At 36.0% G+C, this 24,745-nt stretch overlaps 1 protein-coding gene and 1 long non-coding RNA gene across 3 annotated transcripts in view; one reads left to right on the top strand and one right to left on the bottom strand.

The window, feature by feature from the left end:
• The window catches only part of LOC132024372 (uncharacterized), a 33,867-nt gene extending 28,110 nt beyond the window's left edge, over nucleotides 1–5,757 (top strand). The window contains exons 2-3 of the long non-coding RNA XR_009406233.1: nucleotides 3,837–3,941; nucleotides 5,098–5,757. This is a non-coding gene — a long non-coding RNA (uncharacterized LOC132024372). The remainder of the gene's footprint in view (nucleotides 1–3,836; nucleotides 3,942–5,097) is intronic.
• Nucleotides 1–24,745, bottom strand: part of PGM2L1 (phosphoglucomutase 2 like 1) — a 49,924-nt gene that overhangs the window by 7,697 nt on the left and 17,482 nt on the right. The window contains exons 3-10 of one of the 2 annotated variants that reach the window (XM_059410644.1): nucleotides 19,750–19,917; nucleotides 16,456–16,562; nucleotides 15,662–15,746; nucleotides 10,717–10,800; nucleotides 4,186–4,379; nucleotides 3,069–3,258; nucleotides 2,656–2,753; nucleotides 1,810–1,990 (exon numbers count right to left, since the gene is read on the bottom strand). In XM_059410644.1, the coding sequence (XP_059266627.1) occupies nucleotides 1,810–1,990; nucleotides 2,656–2,753; nucleotides 3,069–3,258; nucleotides 4,186–4,379; nucleotides 10,717–10,800; nucleotides 15,662–15,746; nucleotides 16,456–16,562; nucleotides 19,750–19,917 (1,107 nt within the window). The remainder of the gene's footprint in view (nucleotides 1–1,809; nucleotides 1,991–2,655; nucleotides 2,754–3,068; nucleotides 3,259–4,185; nucleotides 4,380–10,716; nucleotides 10,801–15,661; nucleotides 15,747–16,455; nucleotides 16,563–19,749; nucleotides 19,918–24,745) is intronic. The other variant, XM_059410653.1, reaches the window with a different exon arrangement.

Below are 24,745 nucleotides of genomic sequence, written 5' to 3' on the forward strand. Positions count from 1 at the left end.
AAAACCAAGAAAGTTACTAAGCCCTTCTTTTTTTGTTTTTGTTTTTGTTTTTTTATAAACATATAATGTATTTTTAGCCCCAGGGGTACAGGTCTGTGAATCGCCAGGTGAACACACTTCACAGCACTCATCATAGCACATACCCTCCAGCCCTTCTTTGTAATTAGGTCCAAGGACTTTTCATCTTATAAGCTACTGTTCACTTTAAAGACATGAGCTGTTGTAGAGTCAACAGAAAGAGCATGTGATAGACACTGACTCTAGAACTCGCCATTAGTAACTTAATGATTCCCAATTTACCTCTCTACTTCCTCAGTGGGAAAAAAAATAAAGCTAAAACCTTTGCTGCCATCCCCAGAACCAACAAAAAACACAAGGAAGCAAATTTATAATACTGGTCTTTAGGATCATGTTCTCTTTTGTGCTCATTATACATTATTTTTGCCATAAATATTAATGAGGAAAATGTTAACATTACCATAATTCAAAATCTTAGGCTTGAATAAATTTTCAATTTCTGTTCATTAGCAATTTGTTGTTGTTGTTTTTTTTAAGATTTTATTTATTTATTTGACACAGAGAGAGAGAGCGCACAAGAAAGCAGAGAGAGAAGGAAGCAGGGTCCAGACTGAGCAGAGAGCCTGATGCAGGGCTTGATTCCACGACCCTGAGATCATGACCTGAGCCGAAGGCAGAAGCTTAACCCACTGAGCCACCTAAGAAACCCTATTGTTTTTTTTAAGTAGGCTCTGTGCTGGATGTGGAGCCCAACACAGGGCTTGAACTCATGACTGTGAGATCAAGACCTGAGCTGAGATCAAGAGTTGGATGCTTAATGGACTGAGTCACCCAGGCACTCTGGTATTTGTATTTTTTTTTAAGCCTGAGATTGAAAGTTCTATTTCATTAAAACAAATATAATTGTTTTTTTTTTTTAATTCAGCCAATTATTGTTAAGACCTATAGCTTGGCTGTGGCTCAAGAAAAATGCCCAGAGGTGACATCTGCACTGATATTTGACAAAGATGACAGAGGAAAGGCAATTTAATTGGCATCAATCCCAGAAGCTATAGAAACTGTTAGCTTAACTCTCTAAGGCTCACGAAAGTTAATGATCTGTGCTGAGAGTTATTTCTTGTTTTTTGGATATAGAATCATTAGGTCTTAACTTATAATTTAGAAGACTAAGTTTCTTAAGACTGAACTTGAAGAGCCTAAATAATGGTCATGATTATTTTTTGGAATGGAGTTTTTGGAATGGAATGGATTATTTTTTGGAATGGAGTTTATGTTACTGATGAGGTCACTAGGTGCCAGATTTTCTAAGTATGAAAACCAGATTTTGGGGCACCTGGGTGGCTCAGTGGGTTAAAGCCTCTGCCTTCGGCTCAGGTCATGATCCCAGGGTCCTGGGATCGATCCCCGCATCGGGCTCTCTGCTCTGTGGGGAGCCTGCTTCCTCCTCTCTCTCCCTGCCTCTCTGCCTACTTGTGATCTCTGTCTGTCAAATGAATAAATAAAATCTTTAAAAAGCAAACAAACAAACAAACAGATTTTGTTGTATAGAATAATAAGCATTAATGCAATTTTAAAAGAATATCTTATCTCAGTTCCAGAAATTCACATACTGGATGGATGGACTTGACTCAAGGTGTCTAAACTGTCACAAGATTAAGCAAGTGTTAACATAACTAGAAAAAAGGGGAGGATTTTAAATCAAATCAATACAAGTTCCTTTTGGTGGGGAAGTGGCTTTAATGTATAGAAATTGATTTAGAAAAGTAGCATGCAGATATTCTCTGTTCTTACTTCAAAATGAAATCCTTCTTTAAGTGCAATTGCCTTCAAAATTTTGGAAGAGACCGTGGTGGCTAACATATAAACATTCTTCACATCAGCATTTCTTGATGTATTTTTCTTCCAGCAGTCAAACATCCACCACCCAAACAAAGCTGCCAACTCGTTCCCTGTGAAAACTTTCCAGTGACCACTGTAGAGAGAACGAAGAGTCAAGTCAAGACTTTTAGAACTGCTCATTAAAATTTCTTGACACTTAGACATATAAATTACCATCCTTCATGTACGAAAATCCAAAAGCTATTATACGAGATTTTTGAGAAAACGTTTAGGATTATTTCTAGCTCACCATGGGTGAATTTAGGGTAGAAAAGGCAACAATGTCTGTTGAAAAATTATTACACTGTAACTTTTGTTCTCTTACTTAATCTAAGAAAAGTTATAATATGATGTCCTATCTATATAAGGACATTTATCACAACATATAAGGGCAAAAATACACTGCAATCCAAAGGACCAAGATTAGAAAATGATTATATTGATAAAGCAATCTGTTGGGATATCATGTCCTTTTATAATATTTTAAACAATATTTAAGGACTGAAAAAAGTGTTCACGGTACAATATCAAATGGGAAACAAGATAGAAAAATATATGTAGCATGATAATAATTTTATAAAAACAAATATGTCTTAAGGAAATGTCAAAATATATACCTAGGGGTTATCTTTGGATAGTGGACTTAATAGGAGATTTATTTTCTTATTTTTTTATTATTTTGAATGAGCCTGTAAGACTTAAAATCAAAACCTCTTTTTCAAAGCTTAAGCTTTTAATTAAATAACAGGCTTTACTTACTTCTCCTGAAGTTCTGCCACTGCCAGCCGGTCTGCATCAGGATCTGTGGCTAGCACAATTCGGGCATTTTCTTTCTCTGCCAGTCTCAAAGAAAGTTCCTGAAATAATAAGCCAAATCACCAGATTGTATTCCAGATGTTAAATTCAATGTTAATACTCCTACTTGTGGGCACTATGTTAGTTGACATCAATTTTAGAATGAATACAGTTTGACTAAATTTAGTAAATAAGCCTAGAAGTAGGGATATCCACCAAAGAGATTTCAAATAAAACAGAATATATAGCTCCAATAGAAATTAAATTATGTCAACGAAGGTGGTTTCTGCCTTTGTAAGTAATCTTTGAATTGTCAATGAGTTTATTTGATAAAGTTTAATACACTAATAATAATTTAAATAAAGGAAAAAAAATACCAGCACAGATTCTCCTTCTTCAGGATTTGGGCATTTAACAGTAGAAAAGTCTGGATCAGGATCTTTTTGTTCTGGTACTGGAATTGGAGGCTTAAAACCAAACACCTGAAAAGCCAACTGCACATAGTCATGTCCAACCCCATGGAAAGATGTATGTACAAATTTCAAGGTGGTCTTTGAGTTTAATTCCCTATAAAGGAAAAGAGTTATTCAATTGATATCATAAAACTTGGTACTTGTGGTAAAATTAAAATCAGCTATAGAGAAGAAGCTAAAATCTATTTTTTTGGATGAAGAAAAGATATTCAGCAAGCCAGCAGCTTTCTAGCAATAGCATTAGCTATTTATGGAATAGTTATGAAAATATGGAAATAAGGCAAAAACAAATTTTAGAGAAAATTTCTTAATCTCGTATAGAGAATACATATATTTAGCTATAACTTTAACAGTGTTATTAGTAATTAATATACTATACAATTAGTAATTTATAATATACTAATATACCCTATATATATCCTATATATATATACCCTAATATACTATACAATTAGTAATTAATATACTATACAATTCATCTATTTAAAGTGTGAAATTCAATTCAATTTTACTATATTCATAGATTCTTCATCCATTACCATAATCAATTTTAGAAAATTCTCACTATTGACAAAAGAAACTCTACCCCAGAGCCACCATCCCCTAACATTCCCATTCCTCCTAGCCATAGGCAATCACTAATATACCCTCTGTCTGTTTCTGTTTCTATAGATTTGCCTTCTCTGGACATTTTATATAAATGGAATCATATAATATGTGGTCTTTTGTGACTGGCTTCTATCATTGAGCATGTTTGCAAAGTTTATCCATGTTGTGGTATGTATCAGAATTTCTTTTTATTGCTGAATAATATTTCATTGTATAGATATAGCACAGTTTATTTACCCATTCATCAGTTGATGGATATTTGGGTTATTTCCACCTTTTAACTATGATGAATGGTACTATTTAGCTATCTTTTTAATATAATGAACAGCCAACACATCTTTATCCCTGTTTCTTTTCTTTATTTGTTAATCTTCTTATATGGTAATGTTATCCCTGTATTTCCATTGGATACCTGTGAAAACATATCTTTTTAAGATCTTCCATGTATCTCCTGCAAATGTCCTGCAGAGGATCTCTCTTCAGTGGGCTGGTATCCACTAAATTATCATTCCAGGAACCATTCCAAGGTTCCACACATTCTTCTATACATTTCAGAATTTCTTTATCATGAGGAGATGTGATCTGAGCACCAGTTTCCCAATAAACCTAGATGATAGGTAAATACAGCTATAAGTAGTTGAAATGTTGGCCAGATATTTTTAGCTACAGTAAAGATATTTGGCTTTACATAGAAGTGTTCCAAGTTAATTAAGTAGAAAATATCAACATGGGACTAATTTAATACCAAAGGATGTCCATGATAATGATTCTACAGGGACTCTTCAATAAAGGGATAATGTATTATTTTCATTTTTAGAAGTGTACTTTAATAAGAGTACAATTAAAATAAAATCAGGGCATCATTATGATAACATATTAATATGCATATGCCATAGTAGCCAATCATACTCTTAGATTTATAACTATATACTAAAGATAATCTAAGAAATCATGGATATCCATAAAATTTCATACTATAAAATTTTAGCATTAAGTAGTTCTGTAATAAAGAAGAAATTACTTTTCAGATGTAAATTAAAGTAGAATACATGTCATATCAGACAGTGTCTATATCAGGAAATATAATTAGCATATTAATTATTATATATACTTTTCAGTATATGTGTTTTCAGTACTTAATGAATGAAAATACATTTCATTAAGCTGTCAGTTTGCCAAGTATTTCAATTAACAAGACATTAGGAACAGTTAACAACAACAACAACAAATCAATAAAGTGTATTTTTAGAATTCATAGGATTTCAAATTTAGAAGACACTTTGCTTAGAGAATATCCATAATGACTTCTACCAAATTTTGACAGGACTACCCTCTTCTGCCTCCTGAATGAAGGAAAGAAGAATACATTTGAATATGTACTATGTACTAAGCTCTGTGCCAAACAAGATGGTAGACAAGAAGACCTGAAAATTCTCACTCTATAAACATTTTGAAATGTTAGCTACTGTTAGAAAAGCATTATCTAAAATGCATAGGTCAGTTCAGAAGAAGAAAAGGGAAAACTCCAGGCAGTGGGAAAAAAGGAAAACCAGAGTGATATAAGGTTGTGGAGCTGATGCTGTGACTGCCTGGAGTTTGGGAACTGTCTATTTATTTGGTTTTTGAGTTGTAATACTCATGTGGAAGGTAGGAAATTGGAGACCTGAGACTCCCCCCATCCCCGATCAGTGGAAATACAGAATAGAAGTCCTGCCCATTATTACAGAAAGGTGTTGAGGAAGGATGTGTTTTCTGGGGTATTTTTAAAACTTTCAAATCTGAGATCTCAGTTAATATAGAAATTGCTCCCAGTCAGTGAAACTCCTGGTTCCTGCAGAAATTAAAAAACAGGGGCGCCTGGGTGGCTCAGTGGGTTAAAGCCTCTGCCTTCAGCTCAGGTCACGATCCCAGGGTTCTGGGATCAAGCCCCGCATCGGCTCCCTGCTCACCAGGGAGCCTGCTTCCTCCTCTCCCTCTGCCTGCCTCTCTGCCTACTTGTGATCTCTTGTCTGTCAAATAAATAAATAAAATCTTAAAAAAAAAAAAAGAAATTAAAAAACAAAACAAAACAAAACCAGTAACTGCTCTGAGTGATGTTCCCACATCCCAAGCCACAAAAAAGATTCTATCCATAGGCCCCGAAGGTTCACCATGAAAATTTATAAAACATGAGAAAAAACTCCTAGCCTTTGTCCTTGCCCATTTCTTCTTGCCTTTGTATATGGATGTGATGCCTAGAGGTATAACCATTCTATGATGTTCACACTTGAAGGAAAGGCCAAAAAAACCTGCAAAGAGATGCCAGGCGCAACAACACTGAGCTACAGAATCCCGCTAGTAGCCATGTACCCTGGACTTAACTTCATGTGTGAGAAATCAATTCCTATCAGCTTAAACTGACAGAAAAACCCATAAGTTTTCCAAATCTGTAGCAGAAAGTATCCCTATCTGATATAGTAACAGAAAAATCCATGCAACAAAATATATCCATGAACAAACTTTAAAAGAAATATTTGAAAGGTGTCTGTAGTGGCTCAGTTGGTTAGGTGTTTGACTCTTGATTTCAGCTCAGATTATGATCTCAGGGTCTTGAGATGGAGCCCTGTCTTGGGCTCCATGCTCAGTGTGGATTCTCTCTCCCTCTCCCTCTGGCCCTCCCTCTCACAATCCCGTTTTTTCCCTCTTTAAAAAAAAAAAGTTATTAAAATATGAAAGACCTATTAAAAATATTTAAAATATTACTAAAGTATACAATAGAAGCCTTGAAAGAACAGAAGGATACACCCTGTTAATGAATGAAGAGACTCAATAAATATTATAAACATGTTGAAGCTTCCTAAATTAATCTACAAATGAAATATGATACCAATAAAAATACCAAAATAGCCTTTTCCCCAAAATGGAAAAAATATAATAGTATCATGCATGGAAAAATATAAATAAAGTCATGATATGGGGGGAAATATCTGCAAAATATTGAGGTATTTTGATGATAGGGTATATTTGATGACCAAGAGCTACTTTTTATATATAAAGAGTTCCCACAAATCACTAAGAAAAAGAGCAATAATCAAAGAGAAAAATGAACAAAACCTTTAACAGACATCTCAGGAAAGGGAAAACAAATCTAATGCAAGTAAATGAAAAGACAGTCTACCTTACTCCTAAAACAGGTACAGATTAAACATAACACTCATCTATCTGATTGGCAAAGACCAAAATGGTAATATGGGAGGTATGGGATAAAGACCCTTTTACGCTGTTAGGGAGAGTAGCAGTTGGTACAACCACCTCAAAGAAAGAGTGACAAGTTTTCTTTCATACTGCTTTGACTCAAAAGTTTCACTTCTAGAAATTTATGATATAGATGAACAATGCCATAGAAATACAATGTAAGCCACAAATGCAAGCCACTTACATAATTTTAAAGCTTTTAGTAACCACATTAAGATAAAAAGAAACAGGCATAATTAGTAGTAATATACTTCATACAGCCCAATATATCCAAAATATTATCATTTCAACATATAATCAATACAAAATTAATGAAATATTTTACATTCTTTTTTCATAGTAAGTCTTTGAAATCTGGTGTGTATTTTATACTTTCAGCACACCTCAATTCAGACTAGTCATAGTTTAAATGTTCAATAGCCATAGGTGGCTAGTGGCTACAATATTGGACACTGCAGCAAATGAAAAAAATACAAGCAACAGCTAACATTTATTGAGCACTGGGCATTTTTCCTGCAATATCTCCTTTAATCCTCACTCCCACTCTATGACCTTGGTTCTATTATTATCCCTAGTTTGCAGATGGGGAAACTAAAGTACAGAGAAATGAGCCTCTTTATTTTTTAAAGATTTTATTTATTTATTTGAGAGAGAGAGAAGTAGGCTCCCCACTGAGCAGGGAGCCCAATGCACGGCTTGATCCCGGGATCCCGGGATCCTGGGATCATGACCTGAGCCAAAGGCAGACACTTAACTTACTGAGCCACCCAAGTATCCTACAGTCAGGTTTTAAACCCAACCCAAGTTCTAACTACTATTCCATACTGATTATATAAATCTACTTACACATATGAACAAAGACATATGTAGAAGAACACTCTTTGTAGCACTGTTTATAAATAGTAGAAGATTAGAAACAAATGAACTGTTCACCAACAGAGGATTGCTTAAATAAATCAGGATTGTGGGGAGCAGGGTGGTTTAGTCTGTTAAACATTCCACTCTTCATTTTGGCTCAGATCATGATCTCAGGGTCATGAGATCGAGCTCCACATTGGGCTCCATGCTCAGCATGGAGTCTGCACGAGTGAAGATTCTTTCTCTCTCCCTCTCCCTTTGTCCCTCCCCCAACCCATGTGTTCTCTTCCCCACTGAGCAGGAAGCCTGCTTCTCCCTCTTCCTCTACTCTTCTCTGCCCTTCTCCTGTTCTCTTTCTCTCAAATAAATAAGTAAAATCTTTAAAAAAAAAAATAAAATACAATAAATCAGGATTTGTTACATAGACTTTTAAAGATGAATGAGGCAGACCTATCTCCCTATCAGTTGACTAAGAGAATGATCTCTAAGATTGTTTCATACTGTTGTGTGAAAAAGCAAGGTGCAGAACACTCCATATAGTACTCTACTATTTATGGGGGGAAAAATGTGGGAGTGAGAGTGACAAATACACATATGATTACATGTGCTGGGGGGAAACTAAAACCAGAAACTGTATTTGGTTCTGAAAAGGGGTATAGGGCTTTTATGGGGTATGGGGAGAGATACTTTTTATGTTTAACTTTATACACTGTTTAACTTTGATCCTTTTTAACTTGTGTGTATATTTTAAGAAAAGAAAAAAAAACCTTTGAGGCTTTCCTATGTGACAAATATGTTCACTAGCAATGAACATCAAAACAGACCAAGGCCCTTCACCCATGAGTTTATATTGGGGAACAGGGTTGGAGAAGGTCAAACAACTCAATAAAGAAAACAATTCATTTTCAAGAAAACAGATCATCAGACAGCGATAAGCTCTGTGAAGGAAATAAACAAGATGATGAGAAAGTCATTGAGGGAAGCCACTTCAGATAAGGTGGCCTGGGAAGGTCTCTTCAAGGAAATAACATCTGGGCAGGAACCTGAAGGATAAAAATAAACAAATCCACAAGATGAAGGCAAGAGCAATGCAAGCAGAGCCAAAACCATTTACAAAGGCTCAGAGATGGGAGAGGGCTTGGTATACTGGCAGACAAAGGAAAAGGAAGAAGTGGGAGTGTGACTAGAACACAGTGAGCACAGAAGAGGAATGAATGAAATTAGGCTGGAGAGGTAGGCAGGATTCTGTAAACCTCAAGGTAAGGAGCTTGGATTTTATTTGGATAATGAGAAGTCACTGGAGAATTTTAAGCAGGGAAGTAACATGACCTGTTCATATTTTCAAAGATCATCTGGCTGCATGGTGGAAAATGGATTTTAGGGAGAACAATGGGAGCAGGGAAGACACCAGCCATGATGCTGTATCTCTGATGGAAGATAACCATGTTTTAGAATGGTGGAGGTAGAAGTGAGCAGAAGCAAACATATTCCAACATACATTTTAGATGTAGAATTTGTAAAACCTGTTAGTGAGTGAAATGTTAGGAGTGAAGGGAAAGTAGTAATCGAGAATAATTTTTGTTTTTTGTTTGGGTGAGTGGTAGTGTCCATTTACAGAGATGGGGAAGAATGGGAAAGGAACACATTGGGGCATGTACGTGAGAGGCTGTAGGGGAAATTAATACCTCTATTCTAGAGACACTAATTCTGAAATATCTGTTAGACATCCTAATGGATTTAGGAGTCTCATCTGATGTCAGAGGAGAGATCTGGGTTCTCAGCTCTCTTCAACAGTTGACTTCTTCTTCCTTGCAATTCTCTTCTTCTCACTTTGGTTTTGATGGCACTAATCTCTTCTGGTCTTTCTCCTATCTCCTGCACTTCCTTCCTTCCCTTGAAGTTGGTATTCCCCAGGGATCTCTTTTGGGCTTGTTTTTTACTATATACCATCTCTGGGCCACATATCCAAGTAAAAGACTTCCAAATACCCTTACATCTTACATGTCCTAATATATATCATGACCCCCAAATCTGTAACTTTAGCTTAGATTTCTCCCCCAGGCAACAGAGCTATATATCCAGTTGCCTACAGGATGTTGCTACATGGTTGGCTCACAAATACCTCAAACATAGTATGTCCCCAACTGAATTAATCATGCTTCTTCTTTGCCTCTGTGCATGGTAGCTAGGCAGGGCCCAAATCTCAAATTAGTATTAAATCTTCTTTTCTCCAGTAAAACAGAGCTCAGTGTGCCTGAAGACCTCCCATACAAGAAGAAAAACAAATATAAGGTCATGCACTCATCACCCAGGAACCCCAGACACTGGCTCAATAATGTGCTGTATCCTCTCTTGCCAGTCTTCACCCTTCTCCACCCTGCTTTCTGCCATGGAAGCTGACACATCACATGGATCCTTTGTCCCAGTATAAGACTGGAGGGAAAGGAGAGTAAGATCAAGTTTCTCTTGTTCTCCTCCTGCCAACTCTCATTCATTCTTTAAGTTCTCAGTACAATATGACTTTGTTTCTAAAATGGTAGACGGGGTGGATTTGGGGATAGGATGGGGATATCAAAGGCAGGAATATACTAGAAGCAAAAAGACCACTGAAGAGATTTTCATAGTCATACACATTGAGAAGTAATAAAAGTCATTAGGGAAAAACATCCTTTGAGGGCTGGCCTTCATGTTTTTATCTGCCTGTCCCCAACATCTAAGCCTGCTCCTCAGCAATGAGAATATACTCAGCATATATTATTTTTAAAAATCTAAATCTAAATAAATAAATAAACAAATAAACAGATAAAATAAGAACTGTGAAATAAGCAAATATCCAGAGTCCCAGGTTTACCTTGTATCCATTGTCTTCTTTGCGGTTGTGAGAAGCAGTAATCATCACACCTGCAACTGCTTTGAGCTCCTGGACTGCATATGGCTGAAAAAACAGTAATGCCATAATTCCATTTTGCTTTTCAGCTACTTACACATTTGATATAAGAATAACCTTGATTAAGTAACAGGAGAAGGCATTAAGACATAAACAGCCTATGACTTCAACAATCAACTCCAGATACAATGGCTGGGATATAGCTAAAGCCATCTAACTGTTAGGTCACCAGTAGCCACTTAGATGTTAGACTGAATGGCTTTTTCCTCCTAGTCTAATTTACCTTAGCCCTATAAACTTTTCTTTTCCTTTTTTTTTTAATTTAACAGATATTTAATGAACACTTACTATATGCCAGACTCTGGAAATATGAATTATGAAAGTAATCTTAAAAATGTTAGTGTTGGGAGTTCATTTAGGAATCACCTAATCTAACACATTTTACACACTATAAAATCATAAGGGAGAAGATTCAAGAGTAGAATAACATAGGCCTACTGACTTCCAATTTGAAGATCTTTATATATATTCCATATATATATGACATATACAGGTCAAGTCACCATCTTCTCTCCCAAAGTTAATTTCCAGGTTAGATTTCCCTTTTTCTCTGTAGTAGTTACCATTTGTCAGCCTAGAATATCCCTCCTACCCCTTCTACCATCACTTCTAATTTCTCTTCTCCTGGCCATAGGGAACAAAAGATCCAGGTCTGACCAGAGTAATTTATTCCCCTGATGATATGATTCAGAGACTGGCTCATAACCATCCAAACCTGGTCTGAGTCCTTCCTCAAGATGTTTCTTCTGCAGCTAGTCAAAGAGAATTGCCAAGGAGGACTGCTAAAAATATATTCCCTACATATTAGAGTAAATCTACCTGTAATGAGAGAGGAAGGCTAACATACCGGAATTGATGGTATTTGGAATTGGCAACCCAATGGCAGAATCCTACAGACATGGTCTAGATTTCTGAACCCTTCCTGTTTTCTGTCATTCATTAGAACTAATTGTTTAGTGATTCTTTCACTTCTTTGAACGACTCAGTATATTGCCAGTGAATCACTAGAATGGTTTATAGAGACATTATCTATTTCTCAAATATTTGGGAAAACTGGCCCAATAAAATTATCTGGACCTGCCATTTTTAATTTGAGAAGACTAAAAAAAAAAAAAAACCAGTTGAATTTCTTTAATGGTTATAAGTCTCTTCAGGTTTTCTATTTATTAGTTTTGATGTATCAATTATTCTAGGAAATTGGCTAATTTCATCTAAGCCTTCACATTTATTTGCATTATGTTCAGAATACTGTGGTTTTCTTAATCTCTAGTATATATATTATGCTCCCTTTTAATTTGTTGTATCTTTTTTTCTTGAGCATCTTTGCGAAAGTATTGTCCATTTTTATTAGTCTCTTCAGAGAGTCAACTTCTGCTTTTATTTATACCCTGTTTTTAAAATATTTCTATTTAATTGATTTTTACCTCAGACCTTCACTATTTTCTTTCTTTTACTTTATTTAGATTTAATCTGTTTTGACTATAACATACTAAGCTCTTTATTTTTTCATCCTCCCTTTTTCTAATATGTTCATTAAGGCTATGTATTTCCCTTGAAGTAGGGCTTTAGTTATAGTCCATAATTTTTGTTATTTACTATTTTCATTGTGGCTTAGTTTCAAATACAGGTAGTCCTTGCTTTGCACAGTTCCAAAACACATGAGTTTCTGATACCATATTTTAGTTAAATAACACTCAACAATATAGTCAACTACAGCACAATTTCCCAACAATGCATTCAAATTTCAGTTACCATGGTATATTAACTGTGAGAAACCATATTAAGTGCAAACTTGCTAGTTCTTCAGTCCATAAACAATATGTATATAAGAGATCCCTCATGACCAGTGACCAATCACGTCACTCTGTTAAAGTCTGCCAGTGACCTGTGCATCTGTTATCAGCTCTCAACAGACAGCAAAGCATGTAGTTGTGTTGTCTACTTAACTCCATGGGATAGTTTGCAAAAATGGATAACTGAAAGAAGGAACTAGCCAAGAAAGATTAGAGGGTAGAAAAAGAACAAAAAGTGACAACAATGGAAGGGAAATTTAAATCAAACATAAGTGGAATTACAGAAGAAAATAGCTGGGAATGATGACATTGCTGTCATTCAAGAGACTCTCAATGTGCAACCAGATGAGCTTAGTGTAGGTGAACATATGGATGTAAGTGAGGAATGTGCTTGTGACAAAAAGGATGAAGATGTCCTGGGGGAAGTGATATTGGCAAAAAAAACCCTTCACATTAAAGGAACTCTCAGAGAAAAATCACAACATTGAAAGTACAACGGATACACTATGGGAAACTGACCCAAACTTATAAAGGAATGTGACAGTTCACCGAGAAATAGAAAGGATGCTCACTCCTATTAAGTTATACAATAAGAAGCACATGTTGTTCATACTTTCTTTACCTATCTACCTGTCTAGCCCAACATGTGGCTCAAACCCATGACCCAAAGATCAAGAGTTGCACGTTCTTCCAACTGAGCCAGCTAGATGCCCCTGTCCTCTTCATACTCTTGATAAATTTTTTTTTTACCAAGAAATAAAACACTTTATTCTCAATGTTTTTAATGTTTTAATTACAATGTACTACATAAGTATTAATTTTACTATTTTTTTCTTTTCCTTACATTTTTAACCAAGAATAGGGTATTCTTAAAATTTGGACAAAAAACTTTAAAGTTTGCAGAACAGCTGTAATTTTCCCTTTGATTATTAAGGATCACTGTGCATGGTTTCAGCTGATAGTTATCTTTACAGTCCTACAGTATCACTCAAAGCAAGGACTGACTGCCTGTAGTTTCTAATCTTCATTATTGTATCTTCCTTAACCCAGGAATTATGTTTTAAAAATTCCAAACACATGGGGTTTTATGAGTTTCTTATCTCTGATCTCATTGCATTGAGGTCCAGAACTACGGCTTGATAAGCAGTTCTCTGGTATTTACTGAAATTTCCTTTTTTCCCCTGCTTGATAAAAATGAATATCCTGAACAGTTAACAAAATCAAAAGACAACTGACAGAATGGGAGAAGATATTTGCAAACGACATATCAGATAAAGGACTAGTGTCCAGAATCTATAAAGAACTTAGCAAACTCAACACCCAAAGAACAAATAATCCAATCAAGAAATGGGCAGAAGACATGAACAGACATTTCTGCAAAGAAGACATCCAGATGGCCAACAGACACATGAAAAAGTGCTCCATATCACTCGGCATCAGGGAAATACAAATCAAAACCACAATGCGATATCACCTCACACCAGTCAGAATGGCTAAAATCAACAAGTCAGGAAATGACAGATGCTGGCGAGGATGCGGAGAAAGGGGAACCCTCCTACACTGTTGGTGGGAATGCAAGCTGGTGCAACCTCTCTGGAAAACAGCATGGAGGTTCCTCAAAATGTTGAAAATAGAACTGCCCTATGACCCAGCAATTGCACTATTGGGTATTTACCCTAAAGATACAAATGTAGTGATCCAAAGGGACACATGCACCCGAATGTTTATAGCAGCAATGTCCACAATAGCCAAACTATGGAAAGAACCTAGATGTCCATCAACAGATGAATGGATCAAGAAGATGTGGTATATATACACAATGGAATACTATGCAGCCATCAAAAGAAATGAAATCTTGCCATTTGCAACAACATGGATGGAACTAGAGCGTATCATGCTTAGCGAAATAAGTCAAGCAGAGAAAGACAACTATCATATGATCTCCCTGATATGAGGAAGTGGTGATGCAACATGGAGGCTTAAGTGGGTAGAAGAATAAATGAAACAAGATGGGATTGGGAGGGAGACAAACCATAAGTGACTCTTAATCTCACAACAAACTGAGGGTTGCCGGGGGGAGGGGGTTTGGGAGAAGGGGGTGGGATTATGGACATTGGGGAGGGTATGTGATTTGGTGAGTGCTGTGAAGTGTGTAAACCTGGTGATTCACAGACCTGTACCCCTGGGGATAAAAATATATGTTTATAAAAAAAAAAAAAAAAAATGAATATCCTGGACGCCTGGGTGACTCAGTTGGTTGGACGACTGCCTTCAGCTCAGGTCATGATACTGGAGTCCCGGGATCGAGTCCTGGGATCGAGTCCCACATCGGGCTCCTAGCTCCCAGTCTGCTTCTCTCTCTGACCTTCTCCTCGCTCATGCTCTCTCTCACTGTCTCTCTCTCAAATAAATAAATAAAATCTTAAAAAAAAAAGAATATCCTACCACTACTAAATACAGTGTTTACACACACACACACACACACACACACACACTCAGATCAAGCATGCTAATAGTGTGTCCAAATCGCTCCTCAGCTATTTTATTTATTTTATTTTTTTTAAAGATTTTATTTATTTGACAGACAGAGATCACAAGTAGGCAGAGAGGCAGGCATAAAGAGAGGGGGGAAGCAGGCTCACCGCTGAGCAGAGAGCCTGATGCGGGGCTCGATCCCAGGACCCTGAGATCCTGACCTGAGCCGAAGGCAGAGGCTTAACCCTCTGAGCCACCCAGGCGCCCCTCCTCAGCCATTATAATCTGCCTGATAAGCCAGTTTCTGGAAGAAGAGTATTAAAATATCAGACCATGACTGTGGACTTGTCATCTTGTTATAGATCAAATTCTTTGGTGGGTCAACACACGCTTGTTCAGTGAAAATAAACTCAGAGCAAAATTTGTTTTCCTTCCTTTTGTCTTTCATATCACTTAATATAGAACTATAAGCATGACAAAGATTTGAATCCCAGTTGAATTAAGAAATCTTTTTAGGGAAAAAAAAAAAGAAATCTTTTTAGGAGCAACAAAGTGTACAATCGATAACATGACACACTTACTACAAAAGGTGTAGGAACATATCTTGAAAAAAGGTACACAGGAACATCTTTGGCTAGTAAGACTGCAGCAGTGAGTTTAGCAAGTCTAAAAACAAAAATAGAGATTTCACTTAGTCCTTAGCTTACCACACATTTTAAAACCCAACCCTCCACAAAATAAATGTTTCATATTGTAATCATTCTGAATATGTAGTAGCCTAATACAAGAAATTCTTACAATCACTGGTTATTTAGGCTTCATGTCCCAACTTAAAAATGTTAAATAAGATTTTTTGAAAAGGAATTTAATAAGAAATAGAACTGATATCTTAATTTCTTTCTTTTTCCTCATTCATCTTTCTTTACCAAGAAATAAAACCCACGAAAGGCAAAAAGAATTGAGGAAAGTGAATTAAGAGAATTCAAGAAACAAAAATAATTAAACCCTGAAAAAAATATTGCTATCTCCTGATTATCTATGTGTGAAAATGCCCTAAAACTAACTAAATGTGAGTACAATAAATAAAAGTTATACAATCACTCCTACCTGATACTTGTGCCAAAATATTAAAATCATAACATAAACCATTATGTCATTCTAAATACTAACTCTAAATATTTAAAATTTTAATTCTGCCTGTAAGAGCAAAAGGTTATAATAGAAGCTTTAACATGCTCCCATTTCAGCTCTAAAATAAACATCAGCATGTGATCCCATTTCTAGTTGACAGTTTCCTGTTCAGAAATCCTACCACTAATTGTTTTTCAGGTTTTATTCCAGTCCAACTTAATCTCTGAAACAATTCACACTGTACCTCTGGCTGCTGCAGCTGCTAGTTACTTGACCCCGGGTGTCATACCCAACAACAAAGCCTCTCTGCTTGAAGTCTGAGAAACATCTTTCAAGGTATTTGTACATTCCCTGAAGCAGATAAACACAAAAGATTAGTTCCTGACTAATTCCTGCATTTTCCACCATTTAAAATCCATTATTTTTATGTGTTGTGTGCAGTTTATTGGCTCACAGGGAACTGGCTTCCACCTTTATGCTTGTGTTTACCAGTGTGGGAACAATACTGTTCAGTCCTCAAATCTGAGAGGACAAACATTTATTCCCTCAAGTGTCAGACACATTTAATACCACAGAAATATCAATTAAGTAACTATGAAAGCCAATACGATACATAAAACATTAGGGAAAAAAGAGGGGCAAGAGAGTCAGTATGGTTAAAAAAAAAAAAATTGTTAGAAGAACCAAAAGAAATTGTTTCTTGCCTTTTGGCTGTAGACAACAAAATTTTGACCATTTTAGGCCCTGCTAAATTTCAAGACTGAAGCCAAACAAAAAAGATTTGACCTATTCATGACACAAACATTTTAAATCAGCAACATAAACCTTCATTAGAACATTTCTTTCTTTCTTCCTTTCTTCCTTCCTTCCTTTCCTTTCCTCTTCCCCTTCTTTTCTTCCTCTTTCTCTTTTCTTTCTTTTCCTTCTTTCTTTTCTTTTCTTTCTTTCTGTCTTTCCTTTCCTCCTTCCTTCCTCCCCCCCTCTCTCCCTTTCTTTCATTAATTTTAAGTAACCTCTACACCCAACATGGCTCAAACCCCCAACCCCAAGAGCAAGTGTGCATGTTCTATCAACTTAGCCACGCAGGTGCCCCATTAGAACACTTCTTTTTTCCTTTTTTTTTTTCATTAGAACATTTCTTAAGATGGCTGATCCCATTTGCAATTCCTTAGTTCTAAAATCTCACAGAAAGAAAATTTCATAAACTAGGAAAATTTGCAGCCGATGGTGACAAAAAAAGAAATGAAAGTATTTAATACTGAAAACATCACAATAAATTAGAACCATTTAAGTGTCCTATGAATGATTTGCTAACTTTAATAAATGCTTTCATCTCTAAAAATAACACTTCATATTTTACAGTCCTTTAAAACCACTTTCACAAATGTTGGCACATTTAATCCTTACAACCCCAAAAAGAAAAAATGAAGATACCTTTCCCATTTTTGTCTGTCCTTCAACATCTTTTCAAAGAAAAGAGCAGACAGAATAAGATTGAAGCTCCACTCAATGACTTGCCCAAGGCCTAAATTCACCTAAATTTACTGAAGGCTATTATATGGCAGGCTCAGCTAAGACAATATGTGGCAGCACCATGAGGCCCCAGTGACTTCTGGACCCCTCTTTCAGATATAATTATTCTTTCCAACCTATTCCTGAAAGACAACCTCAAACACCTCCCTTTCGGCCTTAGTCTATACTTGGTATTTGATTAAGCTCTTCTCTCCAGCTAATCTCTTAAATCAGGCAAAAACCCCAGCTGGCAAAGCATCTTGTGATAGGAGCCCAAACTACCTACCCCTCCAATAATGCCAGCAAGACCCTGCATGAGTGACCCCAAGACAGCGATTGACCTGACCTTTACTGCCCACCTGCATATACGCACTACTTTTGTCCTACACTTTCCTTATATAAACGTAGAAATTTTTTCAGCCCTTTGGAGACAGTCTTTGAGATGTTAAGTCCACTGTCTTCCTGGTGTTGGGCACACTGAAATTCCTTTCTTGTTTCACCACCACTCTGTTTCTCTGCCTTTGGATTTTGTCAGCAGCAAGTGGCTGAACCTGGACTGCTTAGGATCTCCAGAGTCTGTGCTCTTGCACCCCTGCGCTCTGGTTATACTCCCTGTGACTGTGGGTGTGAGTCTGTGGATGTGTGCGTGCACGCATGCTTGCTATAACCCACGCTGGTTAGTTTCACCAATTTATTTATTTCTAAATATGATGCTATCCTCAAATCTCACAGAACTTCTTACTATTCTCTGGTTTAAAAATCACCTTTGCTTCTCCCCATAAACCTAGATTCTGAAAAGGGCTAGGGCTTAAGAATCAGATTCCATTAGGCTTTTCCACTTCACATAATGGAATCTCAAGTCTAGTAACATTTTACATTTCCATAGAAAATGATTTTGAAACACCTCCTCCAATCCTTTTTGTAAAGTCAAGGAATCTTCCTTTATTAAAAGCCTATAAGGAAATAAATTTATTAAAGAGTGAGCTGACACATCTCTAGATGAGGGAAAGAAAGAGACGGGGCCAGAAGTGCCACGTAACCTACCTATTTAGTCATCTTGTCGTCTGTTCTTCCCCATCCCCTGCATTAGCCTTTGCCTTTAGAGAATTCCCTCAGAACAAGGCTAAAGATGATTTACTGTTGGCGCTATTGATTAGAATTATATCTTTATATCTACTGAGCAATCCTCTAGTCCAGAACTATTTTTAGTATATGCTAAATGCATTTTAGCCTCAAAAGTATACAATTCCTTGAAGCAGTAGGAATGATTCACTAGAAAAAGAAAGTAATCTGTTTCTATGTTGCATAAAAATGGGGAGAAATAAATTGTAGCATATCATAAGCTGTTTTAAGGAACTCTCATGGACTATAAGAAACAAACTGGGGGTTGCTGGGGGAGAGGTGGGCAGAGGGGTAGGGTAATTGCGTGATGGGCATTAAGAAGGGCATGCGATGTGATAAGCACTGGGTGTTCTACGCAACTGATGAATTATTGAACTCTACATCTGAAACTTAGGACGTATTATATGTTGACTAATTGAATTTAAATTTAAAAAACCTCTCATGGATATGGACACTCTTAAAGAACTCTCATGGATATGGAAAACCATGTTAAAGGTAAATATTTTTAACTACATTTTCCAAATACTCTGGTTAATCTTTATCAATGGCCATATGCCAAAATGAGTAATTCTCTTTTTTCTAAGTTTGTTTCTTTCTATCAGTTGGAAATGTCAATATCCATTTCCTGATTTCAAATGCAAATTAACAATGTCAAGAGTTTGAATATGGTCACCAAAAGAACTCAATCAGAAAGTTAGTCTATAACCTGGAAGATAGACAAATGCCTTCTAAAATAAATCTTATGCAAGACCAAAGATCAGGATTTATTCCACATTTTTTACTTAAAAAAGTACCTTCCTAGATATAAAGTTTGTTTTTTGTTTTTAGAAAGGCACAACGTAATTTAGAAAGCCAAAAAATAGTGTGATTAAGAAGTATACGTATAGTACTTTGTAATTCTTACCTGTGTTGACTGTATTACTGTAAGGTCATTAATATAGCAAAATCCTGCCCCCATAGTAGAACGAAGTCCTGCAGTCCCAAAAGTCATTCGGCAACAAAGACGATCCCGGAGCTCCTTGTTCATCCCATTCCGTAACAGATTTTCAATCTGCTCTTTTGTTTTGGGATTCTATAAAAAAAGGTATTAAGACTTAATCAGGATCACAAGCAGGGTTCTAATATGAAGCCCTTCTGAGGAGCCAGGAAGTGTTATGTGTATATCACAAGGTTCTAGACACACTATAGATTCCACGGTGCTAATGATCAATATCAGTATATATAATAAAACAATACCTGGCCCTTTCCAGAGTCCCCCAAGGAGCCAGGCCCTTACTGGAGTCCATTTACATATCTCTAATTATCACAGCATTTTTGGTAATACTATTCAAGAGTTTTTTTAACAAATTGATAAACTTAAGAGCTATGAATCCAAAATAAGCCTCTTAGTAAAAAAACAACATTAATTAGAGTCTCTATTAAGTGTTAAAAGAAATGTGGAAGCTATTGGGTAAAAGCCATCAACAGACACTTACCAACCACTTCCCAAATCTCTGTGAGTCAAAGTGACCAGATAAGTGTTCCTGCTCTTTAAAGTCACAGAAAACCACTCAATGTATCTACACTAAAGATGACCATAAGATGGTCTTAGATATTACATGTGGACTTAGATAATAATGAGAATGAAAATTCAGTCCAAACTTGGCTTGCTGAGCAGAACACACCAACATCTACATTTTAGAATTCTGTGTTTCATTATCACATCTTTTACCTTATTTTCATAAAGCTCAAGGATGCCCCTGACTGAAATAGTACCTCACAAACAATTAACTTAAAATAGAAATGTAACAAAAAACTGGACTAAAATTTGTATGGGATTTTCCAGTATTTTCTTTTTAAGAGTCAGAGTCAGATATTACGAAAATAAAGTGAACCACAACTTCTCCCTTCCATACTTTGTGTAGTATGGATTTAGTCCATACTAACAACTTAGATCTTCTAAGTCTATAGCCTATACAATAATGAATATTCCAAATGATAAACCAAGGCACCTACAAGGTGCTAAATATGAGAGTATATTTGTACTTGCAAAGAAATAAAGACACATTAATATATATTTAAACAGAAAGGGGGCACCTGGGTGGCTCAGTGGGTTAAAGCCTCTCTGCCTTCAGCTCAGGTCATCTCAGGGTCCTGGGATCTAGCCCTGCACTGGGCTCTCTGCTCAGCAGGGAGACTGCTTCCCTTCCTCTCTCTCTGCCTACCTCTCTGCCTACTTGTCATCTCTGTCTGTCAAATGAATAAATAAAATCTTTTTAAAACAAACAAACAAACAGAAAAGTTTTCTGGCTATAGTGGAATTAAAGTAACCAGAGTACATGCCACAAACTAATGGAAATTCTGATTAACTGAAATTGTAATCTGCTAAAAATAGCCTGTAAAATAAAAATAGATTGGGGAGCCTGGATGGCTCAGTGGGTTAAGCCTCTGCCTTTGGCTTAGGTAATGGTCTCAGGGTCCTGGGATTGAGCCCCGCATCGGGCTCTCTACTGGGGGGGTAGCCTGCTTCCCCCCCCCTGCCTGCTTCTCTGCCTACTTGTGATCTCTCTCTCTGTCAAATAAATAAAATCTTTAATATATATATAATATATATATAAATATATATATAAATCTTTAATATATATATAATATATATATATGTATGTATCTTACATAAAACCTTAACTCAAGGAATCTCCCTTTTATAAATGGCACACACTAGCAAATACACAGGCTATATAAAAATATGAATAGCTATTTTTTTCGAGATTTTATTTATTTGAGAGAGAGAAAGAAAGCATGCCATGTGCACAAGCCAGGGAGGGGCAGAGGACCCTGAGATCAGGACCTGTGCATATGGCAGATGCTTAACCAACTGAGCCATCCTGATGCCCCAAAATAGGAATAGCTATTAAGATAAGAATCTAAGCAATAAGATTACCTGTGCTACTATTTATTATTCTAATGTCTAAGATACCACCAGATTTGACAGAGGTCAAAGAGACTTGAAGAGGGCTAACACTTAAATACAAATGTAAGGGGCACCTGGGTCACTCAGTGGGTTAAGCCTCTGCGTTAGGCTCAGGTCATGATCTCAGGGTCCTGGGATGGAGCCCCACATCAGGCTCTCTGCTCAGCAGGGAGCCTGCTTCCCCCTTTCTCTCTGCCTGCCCCTCTGCCTACTTGTGATCTCTCTTCTGTCAAATAAATAAAATAAAATCTTAAAAAAAGAAAGCATAAGAATGGCAAAAATTAAACACTAAAAACACCTGCATTCTGTAGAGGGTACATGACAGTGTCACATAGTTAGTGACACTGAAATTGGGGTAGTCCTGGGGGACCTGACTGGCTTAGTTAGAAGAGCATATGACTCCTGATCTTGGGATTGAGTTTGAGCCCCACACTGGATACAGAATTACTAAAATTAAATAAATAATTTTAAAAATTGGGGTAGTCCTTTTAGAGTTTGCAGCCACTATCAAAATTTAAACTGCATGTACATTTTGGCCCATAAATTTCTCTGTCCACAGCAATATCTTCACTCAAACAAAAAGATTTATTCATGTAAGAATGTTGATTGCAGCATTTTACTGGTAGTAGTATTATTACCATTGCATTGATAAAGAACTTAAGGTTTAGAGAGGGAGCCTAGTAACTGAGCAAATATTAGAGGTCTAGACAGGATTTGAATTCAGGTTGGTCTGGCTCTAAATCCTATACCACTTCACTATAAACAACAAAACAATTATGTACAGCAGGCTAATAATGCTTCTAATAATAATAAACTCCAACTAAAAGGTAAAACATTATTATTTTTAATTACAGCTAAATAAAAATGATCTACCAGACATGAATACTATTAGGTTACTGAGTACTTCCTAATGTTCAACTGCACAGCTACTAGAGTAGGGCCTAAAAATTCTATTCTCTGTTATAAACATCACAACCAGTCCTAACCTAATTCCTGGTTCTGAAAGAGCCTGTAAATTAGAGAAAAAATAAAAATGGATTAAAAATCATGATGCATTAGACATAAATATATTTTTATTGTAAACAGTGCTAGCGATTACGGTGACAGGCATATGAAATCTACTTTAGGTTTCTCCACTATTTCATAGGTAGACAATTTTAAATTAGATACTGATGTCTCAAATGTTTTAAAATATACCTAGGGCGCCTGGGTGGCTCAGTGGGTTAAGCCGCTGCCTTTGGCTCAGGTCATGATCTCAGGGTCCTGGGATTGCGTCCCGCATCGGACTCTCTGCTCAGCAGGGAGCCTGCTTCCCTCTCTCTCTCTCTCTGTCTGCTTGTGATCTCTGTCTGTCAAATCAACAAATAAAATCTTAAAAAAAAAAAAAATATATATATATATATACCTAAAGGGCTCTCTATGTAGCCATGATTATATTTTCCATTCAGATGAATTTGTATTTTTTTGTTGGTTTTTTTTTTGTATTTTGTTGTTAAAATCTTCAAATGACTATGATTTTTATAAGCTATCATATATGAAGGTTCTAAAGAACTACAAATTATTTTTAAATACTATTTCTACAGAGAAGTCAGATGTATTAAGTGAAAAGCAGAAGCGTGTATAAAGTGCTTTAATCTGTGTAAAAAGAGGTATGTGTATACATATATATCATTTCCAGAAATACTCCATGCAAATGTAAGAGACTAAAAATAGTGATTATCTCTGATGGGGAAACCAGGAGTGAGGTCTGAGGTAAAATTATTTTTGATTGTAATTATTTTATTACAATTTATATTATTTTATTTTATTGCAATTATTTTTACTTGTACAGCCTTGGTACTGTTTGGATATTTTATGATGTCTTACTTATTTTATGGTAAAAACTAGGTAAGTATCTATGATCGCTGAGGGAAAAATACTTGTATGTCTATTTTTTACCTCACAAATTGTTCTTTTTAGAACAGCACGCACAGAGGGCTATTAATAAAACATACATTGGATCTTCCTCAAATACAAATTATTGTTTGCTTAATAAATGTGCTCCCTTATTTATAACGCACTCATTACTTGAGAGTAGGAACAGCCTAATCAGTCAAAAGAGAAAAAAATGATTCAACTGGTGTCAACTGTAGAGAAAGCATCTCAAATTATACTGTAAGTCTGTGGAGAAGTTATATGATGTACATACTTTTTGCTAATGCACTTGTTGATCTACATATAAAATGAAAATTAATTATTTAGAAAGTAAATGCATTCAATCTGAACTAAATTTGCTCTTAGCCAGAATATTTTAGAATCCTAATAATTTCAGTACCCCAAAAAAGTAATCCTGAAGAAAATCCAAAAAGATTTTAGTGACTGCTAGCATTTTCTATACTTCATCAGGAGTAAAGCTGATTATTGAGTAGGAAATCAGTAAGCTAAAGAATACAGAATTAAAGCCAGGCATTATTTTCAAATTTTACCTGTTTACCCAAAATTTTCCTTTAGGTTCTAATCCTATGGATTGCTGCAACTTTATATAGCTGAAATGAAGAAAAGAAAGTATCTTCTTACATAAAACTCTGTGGAGTTCTGTTTTTTCCATAGCGTAGTCCATAAGGCCCAAATTCAAAGAAAACATGAAAGAACCAATTTCCACACACACACACACAAAAGTGGCAATACACACACACACACACACAGAAGTACCTCTTCTAACAAACTTCTTACAAACTCTCATAGATGTGAATAAAGCTATATACCAGACCAAAGTCACTCCAACCCTGCCTGCCATGAAATGAAAGTGTTAGTACTCACTTACGAAGAATTTTTTTGGACTCACTCAAGCTTTTCTGAACCTATTCTGTACGTAATTAGAGGGTTTCTGTATTATTTATGTGTAATAAATGTAAATATGTATAAAAGGATGTAAAAGTAATTAATCATCATTATATAAAACAAATCAAGT

This window comes from Mustela nigripes, chromosome 1 (assembly GCF_022355385.1).
Source record: "Mustela nigripes isolate SB6536 chromosome 1, MUSNIG.SB6536, whole genome shotgun sequence".
NCBI lineage: Eukaryota > Metazoa > Chordata > Mammalia > Carnivora > Mustelidae > Mustela > Mustela nigripes.